Source organism: Cheilinus undulatus, linkage group 2 (genome assembly GCF_018320785.1).
Source record: "Cheilinus undulatus linkage group 2, ASM1832078v1, whole genome shotgun sequence".
Lineage (NCBI taxonomy): Eukaryota > Metazoa > Chordata > Actinopteri > Labriformes > Labridae > Cheilinus > Cheilinus undulatus.
The window spans coordinates 10007228-10021711 of record NC_054866.1 but is presented as its reverse complement, the minus strand read 5'-3'; the positions used below and the strand labels follow the sequence as shown (position 1 = coordinate 10021711).

Sequence of the window (14484 nt, the reverse complement as noted above, 5' to 3'; positions counted from 1 at the left end):
ATGGTGCAGCACAGATTTTATCAGTGATAAAACATCAATGGATGGTCACCTACCATTGCTCCAGTGTTAATTTTGGCAGGTATTTTAAATTTTAGTTTTAGTTTTAGTCTTTAAACGAAATGCATTTTCGTTTCAGTCATTTCTATCCTTTTTAGTTTTAGTCTACTTTTAGTCGACAAAAACTCAAAACATTTTAGTCTAGCTTAGTCCATATGAAGTCCTTACATTTCACTCTTTAATTTTAGTCCAAGCATTTATTTTCTTGCCTAAATCTGGTACCAAATCATGGTAGTGTGTTCTATGCACTCCTAAACCTGGGGTTCCTGCTTTCTACAGCTGAGAGGCAAAAAAGATGAATTGCATTTTGAACGATTCACTTACAGTGGAGATATATCATAGATTTTGAATGTCCAACAAAAACTACATTACACTTTAGTCTAGTTTTAGTCATCTTGACAAAAACTAAACTTAGTTTTTGTCAGTTTTAGTCTAGTTTTTGTCATGGAAAAAAGGCTGTCGATGAATAGTTTTAGAAATGGTTTTAGTTGATGAAATTAACACTGGTTTTCTCAATCAGTTATTTTGGTAGACACAGACTTAATTGACTGTAACGCCTTAAGTGCAAGGTTCAGATGTGTTTTTTTTTCAGCTGTTCAAAGATTTTCTGGTGGGCGGTTTGGGCAAAAAATGACTCTTTTTAACAGAAAAGGTTGCTGACCCCTGCACACTGCTGTGTACCCACTTGACCCCAACTCCTACATTTCTTCTTCTTCCTGCTTTTTCTTCTTCTTCATACATTATCATTATAATAATTACTACTCTTATCGCTATTATTATTATTTTTGATATCATCATTATTATTATTACTTGTGATGGCATTATAATTAAGAAAATACTGATGTTGATAAAACTGATTATAATAGTTTGAATAATAATAGTAATTCATGGTCTTGGACATCCTCTCTGTCGTCACTAAATCTTTAGTGCCATGTAAGGCCTCATGTGGCTGTTTTGAGCCTGTGGGACCCAAGATAGACCTCATAAAACACCAGATTTTATTTAAACAGATCTCATGTCAGTCAATAAGCTAGAGTAAACCCCTAATAAAGTCATGAGTCACATTTTTTGGGGGCACTCAGCAGAAATGACTCCTGTGTCACTGGATGCCTCATTTAACTATAAATTGTATTTCTAGTTTTCAGCGGTGACTCTCTTAACATGTGGTCTCTGTGAGATAACTGCCAAAGCTGGAGGTCCTCCATTATATTCATAGAGTGTTTTATTTTGGTAAACTTTTAGATGACTCTAGCAGTTTTTCAGAGTTCATTTTAGATGAGAGATACTTTACTGAAAACAAGGTGAACTGCAGATTTGTAAAAACGACGTGTGCTTCAGTGTAGACGACTCATGAATGGGTTAAAAGGTGAGTTATTCTACATCTAAGTGATGAAACTGTTGAAATCATAGTCAGAGATCATGGCTGTAAAACAGTCAGATGTTTATTGATCTGTTTTTCAATCATCACACAGAGGTTCACACACTTGATGGTAAATTCACATACATGAGAGCAATATGCCATGAAGAGTGAAGCGTGTGTGTGTGTGTGTGTGTGTGTGTATTAAAGCATGCATGTCAAATAAAGTAAGATGTCTGCATCGGAGAGAGAGAGCATATGGGTCCTGCCATTTTGCTTCATGAGACAGGAGTCAACTTCTTCTTAGGAGGTTTTTGTCAGGGAAGATGGAATGAAGAGGAAGGTGGAATAGATTTTAGACAGATGGGGAGGAGGGGCTGGTTAAAGGAACAGGGAGGAGAGGAGTTAGGCTGCAGTGAAGGTAGCAGCAATGTCTCCTATGATTTCTTGGAGTTTTGCAACTACTTCCTCGCCCTTTTGCTGGACATTCTGACACACGCTGGCCAAATTTTCAGAGTTGATGCTACGAGCCTGCTGAGCTGCATTCTGCATATACTGTTTCATGTGGTCCCTGTATTCTTGGACTTAAGGGTCAACCCTCGTCTTTGCATTTTCCAACATTTCATCACCCTTGGACTTTAAGGTTCCCAAAACTGGCATCAGGGCGGTCCTGTTTTCATCCCAGTTTCTCGGAACACTTTGTGCTAGTTCTCTCATGATTGGCTCCAGCTTGGCCTTGAGGCCATCCATTTCAGCTTGGTGCCTCGCAGAATATTCACTAGTGATGGATTCAATCATGGCGCGGTAATGAGTCGGGTGATCACTGACAGTTTCAGTCAGATTGGCACGGTGGGGCTCAAGCTCCTCTTGCAGGCTTTCAATTTCTTTCTTAACGGAATCCTGCATTTCTGCTGTGGCTGCCATTATGTGTTGGAGAGCATTGTCTGTGTTTGATCGCATGATCTTCAAATCTTTGTTCGATTGTTCCTTCCAGCGCTGCCCTGAAAGAGAAAATAAGTTGGGTAAATAAGTAATCCGAACCATACAATCATGCTGTTAATACAATCATCCATGAGCTACTGATCACTAAAAGATTCTTTAAAGGGACCTCATGAAAACATTAATAAATGAGCCAGCAGACAAGAATGACAGGAAGTGGGACTAAAGAGGGAAAATTATTTGGCATTACCTCTGGGGCTGATACTGAATCTCACCCAGGGCTCTTGTGAGAATTCCTTTAATCTCATATCATTTTGTATCCATAGCACCTCTCATTTGTTCCAGTGTTGAGGTTTCATCATCACTAGACATGGAAGCAGACTGTGAACCAGAAGAGCAAAGAAAGTGAAGGATCAGAAGGAGAAATAAGCAAAAACATCAAGATGCCAGGAAAGAAGTATTTGAAATGCTGTAATATGTTATAGATCAGGGGTGTCAAATTCAATCACAGCAGAGGCTGGAATCTGGATTCAGGTCTGACTTGAGGGCCTAACAGGGTCACCGTTTTAACCAAAAACTCTCAACCTCATTTCACCAGTAATAAAATCTGAACACAACTCTGCACCTAGAAAAAAAGGTTTTGAAGTTAAAAAAGTTAAAAAGATAGGTTAAGATCAGGATTATGCAGGATTAAAAGATAAGGCAAATATATTAGAAAGAAAGTCAAAATTATGAGCTTTAAAGGTCAAAATAGAAATAAAATTTGTAATCATGAAATTAAAAGTCAAAATATGATTCCAAATTTTAAATTGTGAGTCTAAAAGGTCAAACTATGGGACTGTGAAGTCAAAGTAAAGAGTTGAAAATATGAGATAAAATACAAAATAATTAGTTATAAAGGTCAAAACATGACAAAATTTTGAATCATTAATTTAAAAGCTCAAAATATATGAGAAGTCAAAATTATGAGTTGACATGCTTAAAGTATGAAATATGAAGTCAGAATTCCAATATTGAGTCCTTATTGTGAAATGAAAAATTGAAAATATGAAATTATAACATGAATAAATTTATTTTCCCACATTCTTGACTTTTTAATCTAATTATTTTTACTCCTTATTTATTCAGATTTTATGACCTAATAAGGATATCTTAAATAATCAAGTTTGTATTTTTATACTTGAGTAAATCTGCATACTGATGGGCCAGTTATAACAGAAATATCATGTGACAGGTGAAGATTCTCTGTTTAATCTCCAAAACTAAAGAATTCGGAACTCACCGACGGCCAGCAGAAGGGTGAGAGCAATAGCCAGGTATTTCATGATGGCGGTCTGGAGAGGAGAAACAGGAAAACATTTCTTTTATTATTCAGTGAACACAAAAAACGTTTTTACAATGCAAAGAAATGAGCAACACTCATATAAATAATGGATAATACAGAGGTGTGAAACTCAATCACAGCAGTAGCTGGATTCTGAATTTAGGTCTAACCTGAGGGCCGAACACAGTCAGAATTTAACTATAAACCTCATTCACACCAGCAATGAATTATGGGGAAGCAAACAAACTTAGCATTGATGAAGGGTGGTTCTGAGATTTAAAAAAAAAAGTCAAAATGAAAAGTTTAAAGGCTCAAAAGCTGAAATAAAAATTCAGACTTAGTAGTTCAACAAGTAGAAACACAAGTCAAATGTTTTTAAAAGAAAAACATGAAATGAAAAGTTGCAATCATGTTTTAGAGTCAAAATATGAAATCAAATTTGAAATCATGTGTTTTAAAGGTCAATATATGAGTTAAAATTTTAAATAGTGAGTCTAAAACAATCAAATATGGAAGTAAATGTCAAAGTCAGGTTGAAAAGGTCAAAATTTAGGATTAAAATTCAAGATAATACGCTTGAAATTAAAATTTTCATCCTGTCAAAACTGGAGATGAAAAGTCAAATTCATGAGTTTAAGTCATAATTGTCAAATGCAAAATTGAAAATATTTATTTTTGTACAATCATTTTTACGCTTTTCTCCAATTTTTATGACTTAAGGATATTTTAGATTGTCAAGGTTAAGTTAACATTTTTATTCTGGAGGAAATCTGCAGACCTCACTGATAGGCCAGGTATTATAAAAATATCTGCTCTTGCTGAGTGGGTATAATTGTACCAAGGGCCGAATTCTGCCCCCGGGCCTTGAGTTTGACACAATCATCTGAAGAGCTAAAGCTGTGAACTCTACACACTCATCATTGAATTTGTCCAAATAAGATCTAATCCTGATCCAGGCTGCTAAGTTCAATCACAGTCAAAGAATTAACAGCCTGTATCCCTGATCCTACTCATCATCTGGAAGCAGGAATCATGATGGAGGTGAAGAAGCAAGGACAGAGAGCAAGAAGAGGATGATGGAGGTGAAGAAGCAAGGACAGAGAGCAAGAAGAGGATGATGGAGGTGAAGAAGCAAGGACAGAGAGAAAGAAGAGGATGATGGAGGAGAGGATGTTGAAAGAGAGGAAAGCCAAAATGGTCAAAATATGACTTTACATTAAAATTCTAACCTTACAGGTCAAAATGAAGATAAAAAGACAACATCATGAGGTTAAGCCATAATTGTGAAATGCAAAATTGAAAATATGAAAAGAAAACAAAAATTTATTTCTTTTTCCACATTCCTGACTTTAACCTTATCTACTTTTTTACTCTTTATTTTTTCAAAATTTTAGGAATATGTTCTGCTTCCTTCTCTGTTGTAAAATCCACCTAGATCACACCTGCCTAACCCCTCAAGGTGGAAAAAGAAACATTTTTTGGGGTAGTTTTTTAAAGTTTCTCAGACAATATAAGCCAAACTGCACCCACATTTTTCAGGGCGTCAGCAGAATGGATCAAAAAATGTCTGTAGCGTTGACAAAGAGCTGATCCATAAGTCCATCATGACATGTGTAGGCACAGGTGTGTTACCTCAGGTGAGAGTGATGGAGGAGGAATAATGTTTTGTAATGCTTGTCTTTCTTTGGAGGGTTTTTTTTCCATCTAGACCCAAAATGATGTTAATTCAGTTTTTCTCTCAAATTCTCTGTCTGAAACCATTCTTTGAAGGTTTCCTGGAAGTGAATGATGTCTTGCCTTAAAGAGGATTATTGCCGTTTTAAATGTGAGCAGATCTAGACATTGTACTGCTGGTGATTTTAAAACTGTGTTTGTGTGTTCCTGTACCCCACATTATGGATCCTCCTGATTTCTCTTTGTTTACGTTTATATGAAGATTGCCAGTGGCTTTTGTAAGTGTTGCTCCAAACTTCCAGAGAATTTGATAGATGTGGTAAAAGCAGAGAACAATAAAGACGGTGATTTATGGTTCAGGATGTGTTAAGGTTATGCTCTTTGCCATTTTAGACTGAACATCGAGGTTTCCAGCAGACTTTGTGGACTTAAATTACACCAAGAACTTTTTTTATTTACCTTTTCAATGTTGACATTGTCAATGAACATTTGTACTGGTACATCTGTGTTACAGTCTCCAAACAACATGAATGTAGTTTTGCTAAGATTTAATGGTAACTTATTGATGTTAAGTTGTTAAATTATGTTTCAGTTTACTAATTTCTGTCAGGGTTTCCCCGAACAAAGAAATGTCCATTTTTTGGACAACGTAAAATATCATCAGTAATATACAAAATAAACAACTTTGGACTCAGCACAGACCCCAAGGGGACCTTTTCCATAAAGGTGTATATGACTTCAGCAGATTTTCACAAAAAAAGTTCTACTGAAAAAATCATGACAGCATGGCTTGTTCTCACATTTGCTGTAATGAAATAATTTCTGAATGAACACAGCTTCTTTGAAAAAAAAGTCAATATTCATTAATATTTTTAGTTCTCAGACTCACTTTTAACATTACACTGATGTGTACAAGGTAGATGCCACCTGACAGTAAATGATTCTGAGATTTAAAAAGTCAAAATGAAAAGTTTAAAGGCTCAACATCTGAGACAAAAGGTTAAACTTAGAAGTTCAAAAGCTCAAAACACAAAATTAAAGGTCGAATTAACATTTTTAAAAGACAAACATATAAACTGAAAAGTTGTGTCATGTTCTAAAATTTAAAATATGAGTTAGCATTTTAAATTGTGAGTATAAACAGGGGTGTCAACTCATGGTCTGTGGGCCAAATCTGGTCTGAGGTAAAGCTACACAAGATCATATCATATTTTTATTAAAACTGTCCCACTAACATGAGATGTGCAGATTTCCTCCAGAAAAAAAAAGTAAACAAAACCTTAATGATTTAAAATATCATTAAGTCATAAAAATGTGAGAAAATAAAGAGTGAAAAGAGTTAAATTAAGTTAAAGTCAGCAATGTGGGAAAAGAAAGGAGTTAGAAAGAAGAAAGAAATGCTTTCTTTCATATTTTCAATTTTGCATCTCACAGTTATGACTTACACTCATGATTTTGTCTTTGTTTTTTATATTTTTTTTTTACCTTTAAGGTTCACAGTTTTAGTTTTAAGTCATATTTTCACCTTTTAGCTCATTATTTTGAATTGTATCTCATGTTTTGACCTTTCAACTCCTAACTCTTACTTTTAATCCCATATGTTGACCTTTAAAACATGAGTGCAACTTTCCATTTCATATGTCTGCCATTTAAAGTGTTATTTTGACATTTAGTTTTGTGTTTTGACCCTTTCAGTTTAACTTTTAGTCTCAGATTTTGACCCTTTTAGCCTTTCATTTTGACTTTTTTTAATCTCACTATCATCAGTGCTAAGATTGTTTTCCATCATTTCTTACAGGTGAAAATGAAGTTGACAGTTTATGGTGACATGTTGACCCTGTTCGGCTCTCAGGTTAGACCTAAATTCAGTATCCAACTACTGCTGTGATTGAGTTCGACGCCCCTGTTTAAACCTGTTTGAGGCCAATTTTTCTTAAGTATTTTATGCACATCACTGAGTTAATTGAGTCCCATATGAACATGATTTGCAGTAATTTTCTCCATGCTGTGTTCTCCTCTCTAAAAATTCCTACATGAATAATCCCTTGAGTTTGACACCCCTGGTCTAAAAGTTCAAAATATTGGATTAAAAGTCAAAGTTAGGATTTGAAAAGGTCAAAATATGACTTAAGATTAAAATTAGAAACCTTAAAGGTCTAAATAGGAAATTAAAAAAAGTCAAAATTTTGACATTTCGGTCATAATTGTAATATGCAAAATTGAATATTTGAGAAGAAAAACAAAATAATTTCCTTTCCCACATTCCTGACTTTAATCTAATCTAATAATTAATAGTATTTACTTTAAAACTTACTTAAAAACTTTCTATGACTGAAGGATATTTTAAATCATCAAGGTTTAGTTTACATTTTTATTCTGGAAGAAATCTGCAGACCTCCTACTGGTGGGACAGTTGTAATAAAAATATGATATGATATGATCTTACGGGCAGGGTATAACCGGCCAGATTTGGCCCAATGGCTTTAACTTTGACACTTCTACCTTAATGCCAAAGAAAAAAACAGACATGGCCCTAAAATTGGGCTTGCTCTGTGGTGCTTTTCTCATCCTGGGTGACGATGGTGTTTTCAGATGCACTCATTGCTGTTTTGTCTCAGGATTGTATTGGAAAATCCAAGTTTAATAGCATGTACGATGTACTCCTTCCTTTTGATCAGGAGTCAGACTGTTCATGGTCTCAGACGACAACCTTCATGACCTGCAGTGTTCCCACACACCTCAGCTAATGCACTAAAAGATTGAGCTGCTGATTTGTTCAATTTCACTAAAGATTTCAATGTAATGTGTTGTTTAACTTTTAAATAATCATTTCCCAATGCCTTAGCAAAAACATGCACTTCAATCAGCAGCTAGCAGTGAACTAAAGACGTCACTGATTGGAAACTTACAGCAGTTGTGCATGAAAACCCAACCTTGAATTAATAACACCCACTGTGGTTTTATCCTCATAAACTCGGTCTTATTATTTATTAGCCAAACCTCTTATGTTGGCAGGAAATCAAAAATGTGAGCTTACAACAAAAAATCTGTATGGGAGATACTTTACTGAAAAACAAGGTGAACTGCAGATTTGTAAAAACGATGTGCGCTTCAGTATAGATGACTCATGAATGGGTTAAAAGGTGAGTTATTCTACATCTAAGTGATGAAACTGTTGAAATAATAGTCAGAGATCATGGTTGCAAGACAGTCAGATGTTTATTGATCTGTTCTTCAATCATCACACAGAGGTTCAGACACTTGATGGTGAATTCACATACATGAGAGCAATACACCATGACATGCAGAGTGAAGCATGTGGATGAGTGTGTATTAAAGCCTGCATGTCAAACAAAGTAAGATGTTTGCATGGGAGAGAGAGAGAGTCCCACTATTTTGCTTCATGAGACAGGAGTCAGCTTCTTGAGTGATTTTTTTCAGGGAAGGTGGGATGGATTTTAGACGGATGGGGAGGATGGGCTGGTTAAAGGAACAGGGAGGAGAGGAGTTAGGCCTTATTGATGGTAGAAGCAATATCGCTGAAGATTTCCTTGACTTTTGTAATTACTTGATTGGCCTTTGGTATAACATTGTCACGCAGAGTAGACAAATCCTCAGTGTTGATGTTTCTGGCCTGATGCCTTGCATTTCTCATGCCACCCATGATTTGGTCCCTGTATTCTTCTATGTAAGGCGAAGCAGCCTCTCTCAAGTTTTGCAACCATTCATGACCCTTGGCACTCACAAACTCAACAATGGGCATCAGGGCAGACTTGGTCTCTTCGATGTTGGATGCAAGTCGTTCAATGATTGGCTCCATCTGGGCTCTGAGGTTTTCCATTTCAGTAGTGCGCCTTGCATTGTAGTCCTGGGCGATGGGCTCAAGTATGGAACGGTACTCGTCCATGTGCCTGTCAACCACTTCTTTCAGATGGAGAAGTTTGGGCCTAAGGTCATCTGCCAGGCTTTTAAATTGTTGTGTGACAGCTTGACGCATGTCTCTAGTGGCTTCCAGTGCACCATCAGTCTGTGATTGGACAGCACCCAAGTCCTGCCTGATCATGCGAAATCTTTCTTGAATTTTTCCTCCCAGCAATGACCTAAACAGGAGATCAAAACCATAGAATCATACTGTAAATACTATCATCCATGAGTAACTGATCAGTAGAAAATTCTATAAAGGGACCTCATGAAAACATTAAATGAACCAGCACATAAGAATGACAGGAAGTGGGACTGAATAGGGAAAATTACATGACATTACCTCTGGTTGGGATCTTCAACACCTTCCAGGGCTTTTTGGAACTGTACTTCAATCTCACTTAATATGTCATCCATAACACGCCTAACATGATTCAGTGCTGTGGACACATCATCAGTAGGCATGGGAGCAGTCTGTGATCCTGAGAAGCAAAGAAGGTGAAAGATAAGGAGAAATAAGCAAGAACATCAAATCTAAGAAGGTACAGAAGAGAATTAGGGACAAAGGTGAAGAAAAAATGATGCTTGGCACTTTGAGATAAAAGTCAAAATTATGAGAAGAACCTTGAAGCTTGCTATTACAAACAGGTCTCAGACTCTGTTATAGGCTAAAGAGAAAGACTTTATTTGTTGTTAGATCCAACATGAGGAATAGTTTCACATGTTCATTAATATGAGGCATTTTGTAGAGACAGTAAATATTCATTGTGATTGTCTTAAATAAATGTGTGTTTTATTGGAAACTATAGTTGAAGACAATGTCACCTGCAAAATGCGATGGGCACTACGTAACATTTTTGTTTGGAATTCAGAAATAAAAACCGTCATGTTTTCATTGCTGTCATGCAGCAGCTCCATGCTTCCCTTCAGAAATGTCTGTTTATTTGTTTGCACTGATGTTGTTTATCCCACCGCAACAAACACTGACATCACTGACGCTTATTCATGAATTATCAGAGGTCAACAGGTAATCCCAGGTGAATAGTATTTTGGACAATAACAGCCAACCTTGACTGTCTCAGTGTTGTGGTACTCAAGTCCAGGACTAGTGACTCAGACTTGGACTCAGGCTCATGCTTTAACTGCATCTGGACTTGAGAATGAAGAGGAGGACTCGACCTCTTTTTGCTGAAGACTATTTTATTCTGTAATATTTGTTGTTTTTGTGTGAGAGAACACCTCACAACTGATCAGTGTTCACGCAGCGCACAGCGTGTGTGTTCACCTGCATGCGCGTTCACGTGTGTTTAACCTGCTGTCTGTGAAAACAACCAGAGGAGAGAGAGAGAGAGAGAGAGAGAGAGAGAGAGAGGAGGAGCGAGGGAGCCTGGGTGACCGAGAGAGGAGCTGATAGGTTGATAGGAACCTGTGGCTCTTCTCTGCATTCCAGCGGTAATCTTTACAAGAAATTGAACTAAAATCCTGTTGGCCTACCCTTGAATCACTGAAAATCTCCATCAGCTGCTCAGACTGGTCATATTAGCTGCTGTTGCTGCTGTACAGTAATAAAAAACTCTTAAACCTTGTAGTGAGTCCCATTAGTTAAAAATATCAATCCAGTGTTGAAATCTGTGTTAACATGACAAGGTGACAAGGTTGGTATACGGTAAAATTATGATGTGTTTAATGACAGTTCAGACTTTAGAGCATTAAAGGGGGATGGTTAAAAACTTTTTATGATGTGTTCAAATGTCACAGAGAAAATGTGAATTTTAGTGAGAAATCTGAATGAATCCAGTCGTTTTAAAAGTGAAAAATATAACATAGATATAAAACAGTTAAAAAATTTGTCTAATTTTTATTCCCTAAATACACAATCCTGTTAATATAATTAACCCTTTCATATACAGGCCCATATCTGGGGCTAGCTCTCCTCTGAGGAAAACCTTTAAAAGGCAGTCTCAGAGTCCATCAACAGAGTCCTGTCACACACTGTTTGAAGCCCACAGATCACGGCAAACTAACAAGCACAACATTTTCCACCTAAACAAAACACAACTCAGACCACAGCCAGTAGAATGGAAAGATTTCAAAAACTACAGTTCCTCTAAACACAGTACTTTACTGCAAACGAGGAACCCTCAATACTTTTACAGTATTTCCCTTTGACACAGGACATATTTACTCTAAGTTTTTAGGCAGAAAAAACAGTTATGCTATTTGCCATCTTTATTTACTCAGTCCCAGTAACTGCTACAGGGATTTTACACGTCTGCTGAAATCTAAAGAGTTATCTTTACATTGATGCCAAGCTTATTTATAGAGACTTTGTAGTTGCAGAGAAATACTCAGCTGTATTTGAGTATGTCATTTTCAAGCTTGAACACTAAAAGGTGATAAAAGGGTTAATGTTATTCATGAAGAGTATGATCATTAAAGAGTATTAATAAGAGTATCAATATCAATAAAAATTAATGACCCACATCCCAAAGGTCTGTTATCCACTTTATGTTAGTATTTATATCTTTGTATTTCACATTATTACAAGTAGGCTATTTAAATAAGCTAAATGAGGGTTCATTTATTGTTTTTTTTTGTTTTTTTGTTTTTTTTAAGGATTTATTTTTGGGCACTTTTGTGACTTTATTAGAGAGAGGAGGACAGTGGATAGAGTTGGAAACAGGGTCAAGAGTGGGGAGAGACATCCTGTAAGGGGCCTCGGGCCGGATTCCAACCCAGGCTGCCCGTGTACATGGGGAGCGCCTTTAACCACTAGGCCACTTGCTCCCCCATTTATTGTTTTTTTCAGAGAGAAAAACTGTTGTGACCAAAAGTGAAAGCTGAAATGGCAGGACTTGTTATAGACTATACCTGGACTTTCTGTAGTTTTCATGGACTATAACTAGAGTAAATTTATGAAGGGTGATTAGGACTAAAACGTGACTAAAACTTGTGTATTTTTGTTGAAAGACCAGAACAAAAACAGTTGCCAAAATGAACTCTGTCTCTAAGGCCACTCAACCACTGATCTTTAGATGTTTGGTTTTATTCGTGCACAGTTGCTGTAAACAGCTCCACTAGTCCTTTAAAATTAAAAGCTGAAGACAATCATAAATTAATTAACATATCAACGTAGCCCACCTGGGAATGTGGATTGGCTTAAAAATTATTAACAATTTAATTTTATTGGGTTTTAGGTACTATGTAGTGGGGACTTGACTTGGAATAACCTCTGATTTTTCTTTGGTGACTCAGACTTGAAGACGAGGGACTCAGGACTCGGGACTCGACTCGGACTTGACTACAATACTGGTCTGAATGCCTATCCTTCAGAACTGGATTTAACAACAGTAGATCTTCCTCTGTTAGCTCATAAACACAGTGTCTAAGATCGGCTGTTTGTTATAGTTTATAAAACACAGTAATGTGATGCAATCACACAGGATAAGCAAAATTAATGTAAACAAATACAGACATTTCTGAAAGAAGGCATGAAGCTGCTGCGTGACAGCGGCAATAAAAACATGTTTATTTTCTAAATTCCATACAAAAATGCAACGTAGTGCTCTATGGCTTCATGTACGCATACTTTTAACTAGAGTTTCCAAAGAACCACACGTACTGTCCATGATCAATAAACTAGTGATCAATCTCCATTGTGTCGGGGTTCAGTCTGTCACCCCTGCATCACTACAGGTTATCTCCTGTTAATGTTCAAGTGTTTAAGACAGCAGCAGAGAATTACAATTTTCTCTAAAAAATGCCTTATATTGATTAACATGTGAAGCTATAGTTCACAATTGGATATAACATAGACATTCTGTCTATTTAGCTCTTATACACTCACTGGTCCACTGTTTATACTAGCAAGTTTCGACTTTTTTCTTGAAATTGCATTTCAACTTTGGTCAAGGAATTTCTCTTTTATTCTTGATTTGCCCTTTAATGTTTTTTCCTTCACAGGTTTAACTTATCCTCTTCTGTAAAGAAGGTTCCAGGTAGAATTATTTGAACTATCATGTTATGATGAACTAAGATGTTCATACAGGTAAAGACTCTTTGTTTACGCTCCAGAACCAAAGAATTCAGAACTCACCGACAGCCAGCAGGAGGGCGAGAGCAAGAGACAGGTATTTCATGATGGCGGTCTGGAGAGGAGAAAAAGGGAAAATGGTCATTGTAACATTCAGCAAACACAAAAAAGTTTTTACAATGCAAAGAAATGAGCAACACTCAGATAAATAATGGAAGTGTGTGTGTCTAAAAGGCCTGGTTACAGTGAGAGACAGAGCTCAAACTGCTTCATCCTGATCCAGGCTGTAAAGTTCAATCACAGTCAAAGAATTAACAGCCTGTATCTCTGATCCTACTCATCATCTGGAAGCAGGAATCATTGAAATAGTGCTAAAATTCAACTGCAAGATGAACATTATCAAAGTTACAGCTTCATACAATCAAATCCATCAGTGACACAGAGGTTAATATTTCACAAGCTAATGGAGAGACAGAAATAAAGCTGTTCTGAAGTATTTTTCCTTCCTCCTCAAAAACACAGTAACAGTAACAGCAGCTGCTCTTCTTACCTGGTGGAGCTTGTGATGAGACTGGAGAACTTCAGCATCAGCAGAGTTTTTATGGTGACCGATGGAGGGATGGGTCTACGGATGTGGAGACAGCATGTCCCCATGGCAGTGGACCTCAGCCTCAAACCCTCACCCTCATGGAGAGTGGGTTGGGAGTTCAATGGTCACCTACAGGGCAAACAATCAACCAGAGCACAAACACCAACAGTCCTTATCAGCACCAAACATGAATCAGGACTTTAGTAGAGGTTTATGTATTAAAATCGGTGGTTCAATCTGCCTCTATCTATGAGTAATACGTATCAAGAAGGTTTGAACATTTTTTGTGCTTTTAAAGAAATTTCTAACTTGTCTCATTTTGTTTTGGACATACTTCTGACAATGATTTTTCTGCAATAATCTAAACCATTATAGTTGTGTCACAGGCTGATAAAATGACAATGAAACCGACTTTAGATTACAAAGTGGCCTGAGACAACAAGCGCCTGATTAAAACTTATGTAACTATTTTTTAACTTGTAGTTTATTTGAATGAATAACCGTATTTTGAACAATATAAAAATCTAAAACAACATACAAAAATAAACAAAATTGAGTGTGTCTGAAGAGGAGTAGGTAGAAGTGTAGGT

General features: G+C 36.7%; 1 protein-coding gene across 1 annotated transcript; it reads right to left on the bottom strand.

Moving 5' to 3' along the window:
* Positions 1-8551: 8551 nt before the first annotated feature.
* On the bottom strand, positions 8552-13956 carry LOC121525409 (apolipoprotein A-I-like). The gene is made up of 4 exons (XM_041811410.1): positions 13856-13956; positions 13369-13420; positions 9616-9754; positions 8552-9451 (listed from the first exon to the last, which is right to left on the bottom strand). Exons 2-4 carry the CDS (start codon positions 13409-13411, stop codon positions 8860-8862), a joined length of 774 nt encoding a protein of 257 aa, XP_041667344.1. The 5' UTR covers positions 13412-13420; positions 13856-13956; the 3' UTR covers positions 8552-8859.
* Positions 13957-14484: the final 528 nt, after the last annotated feature.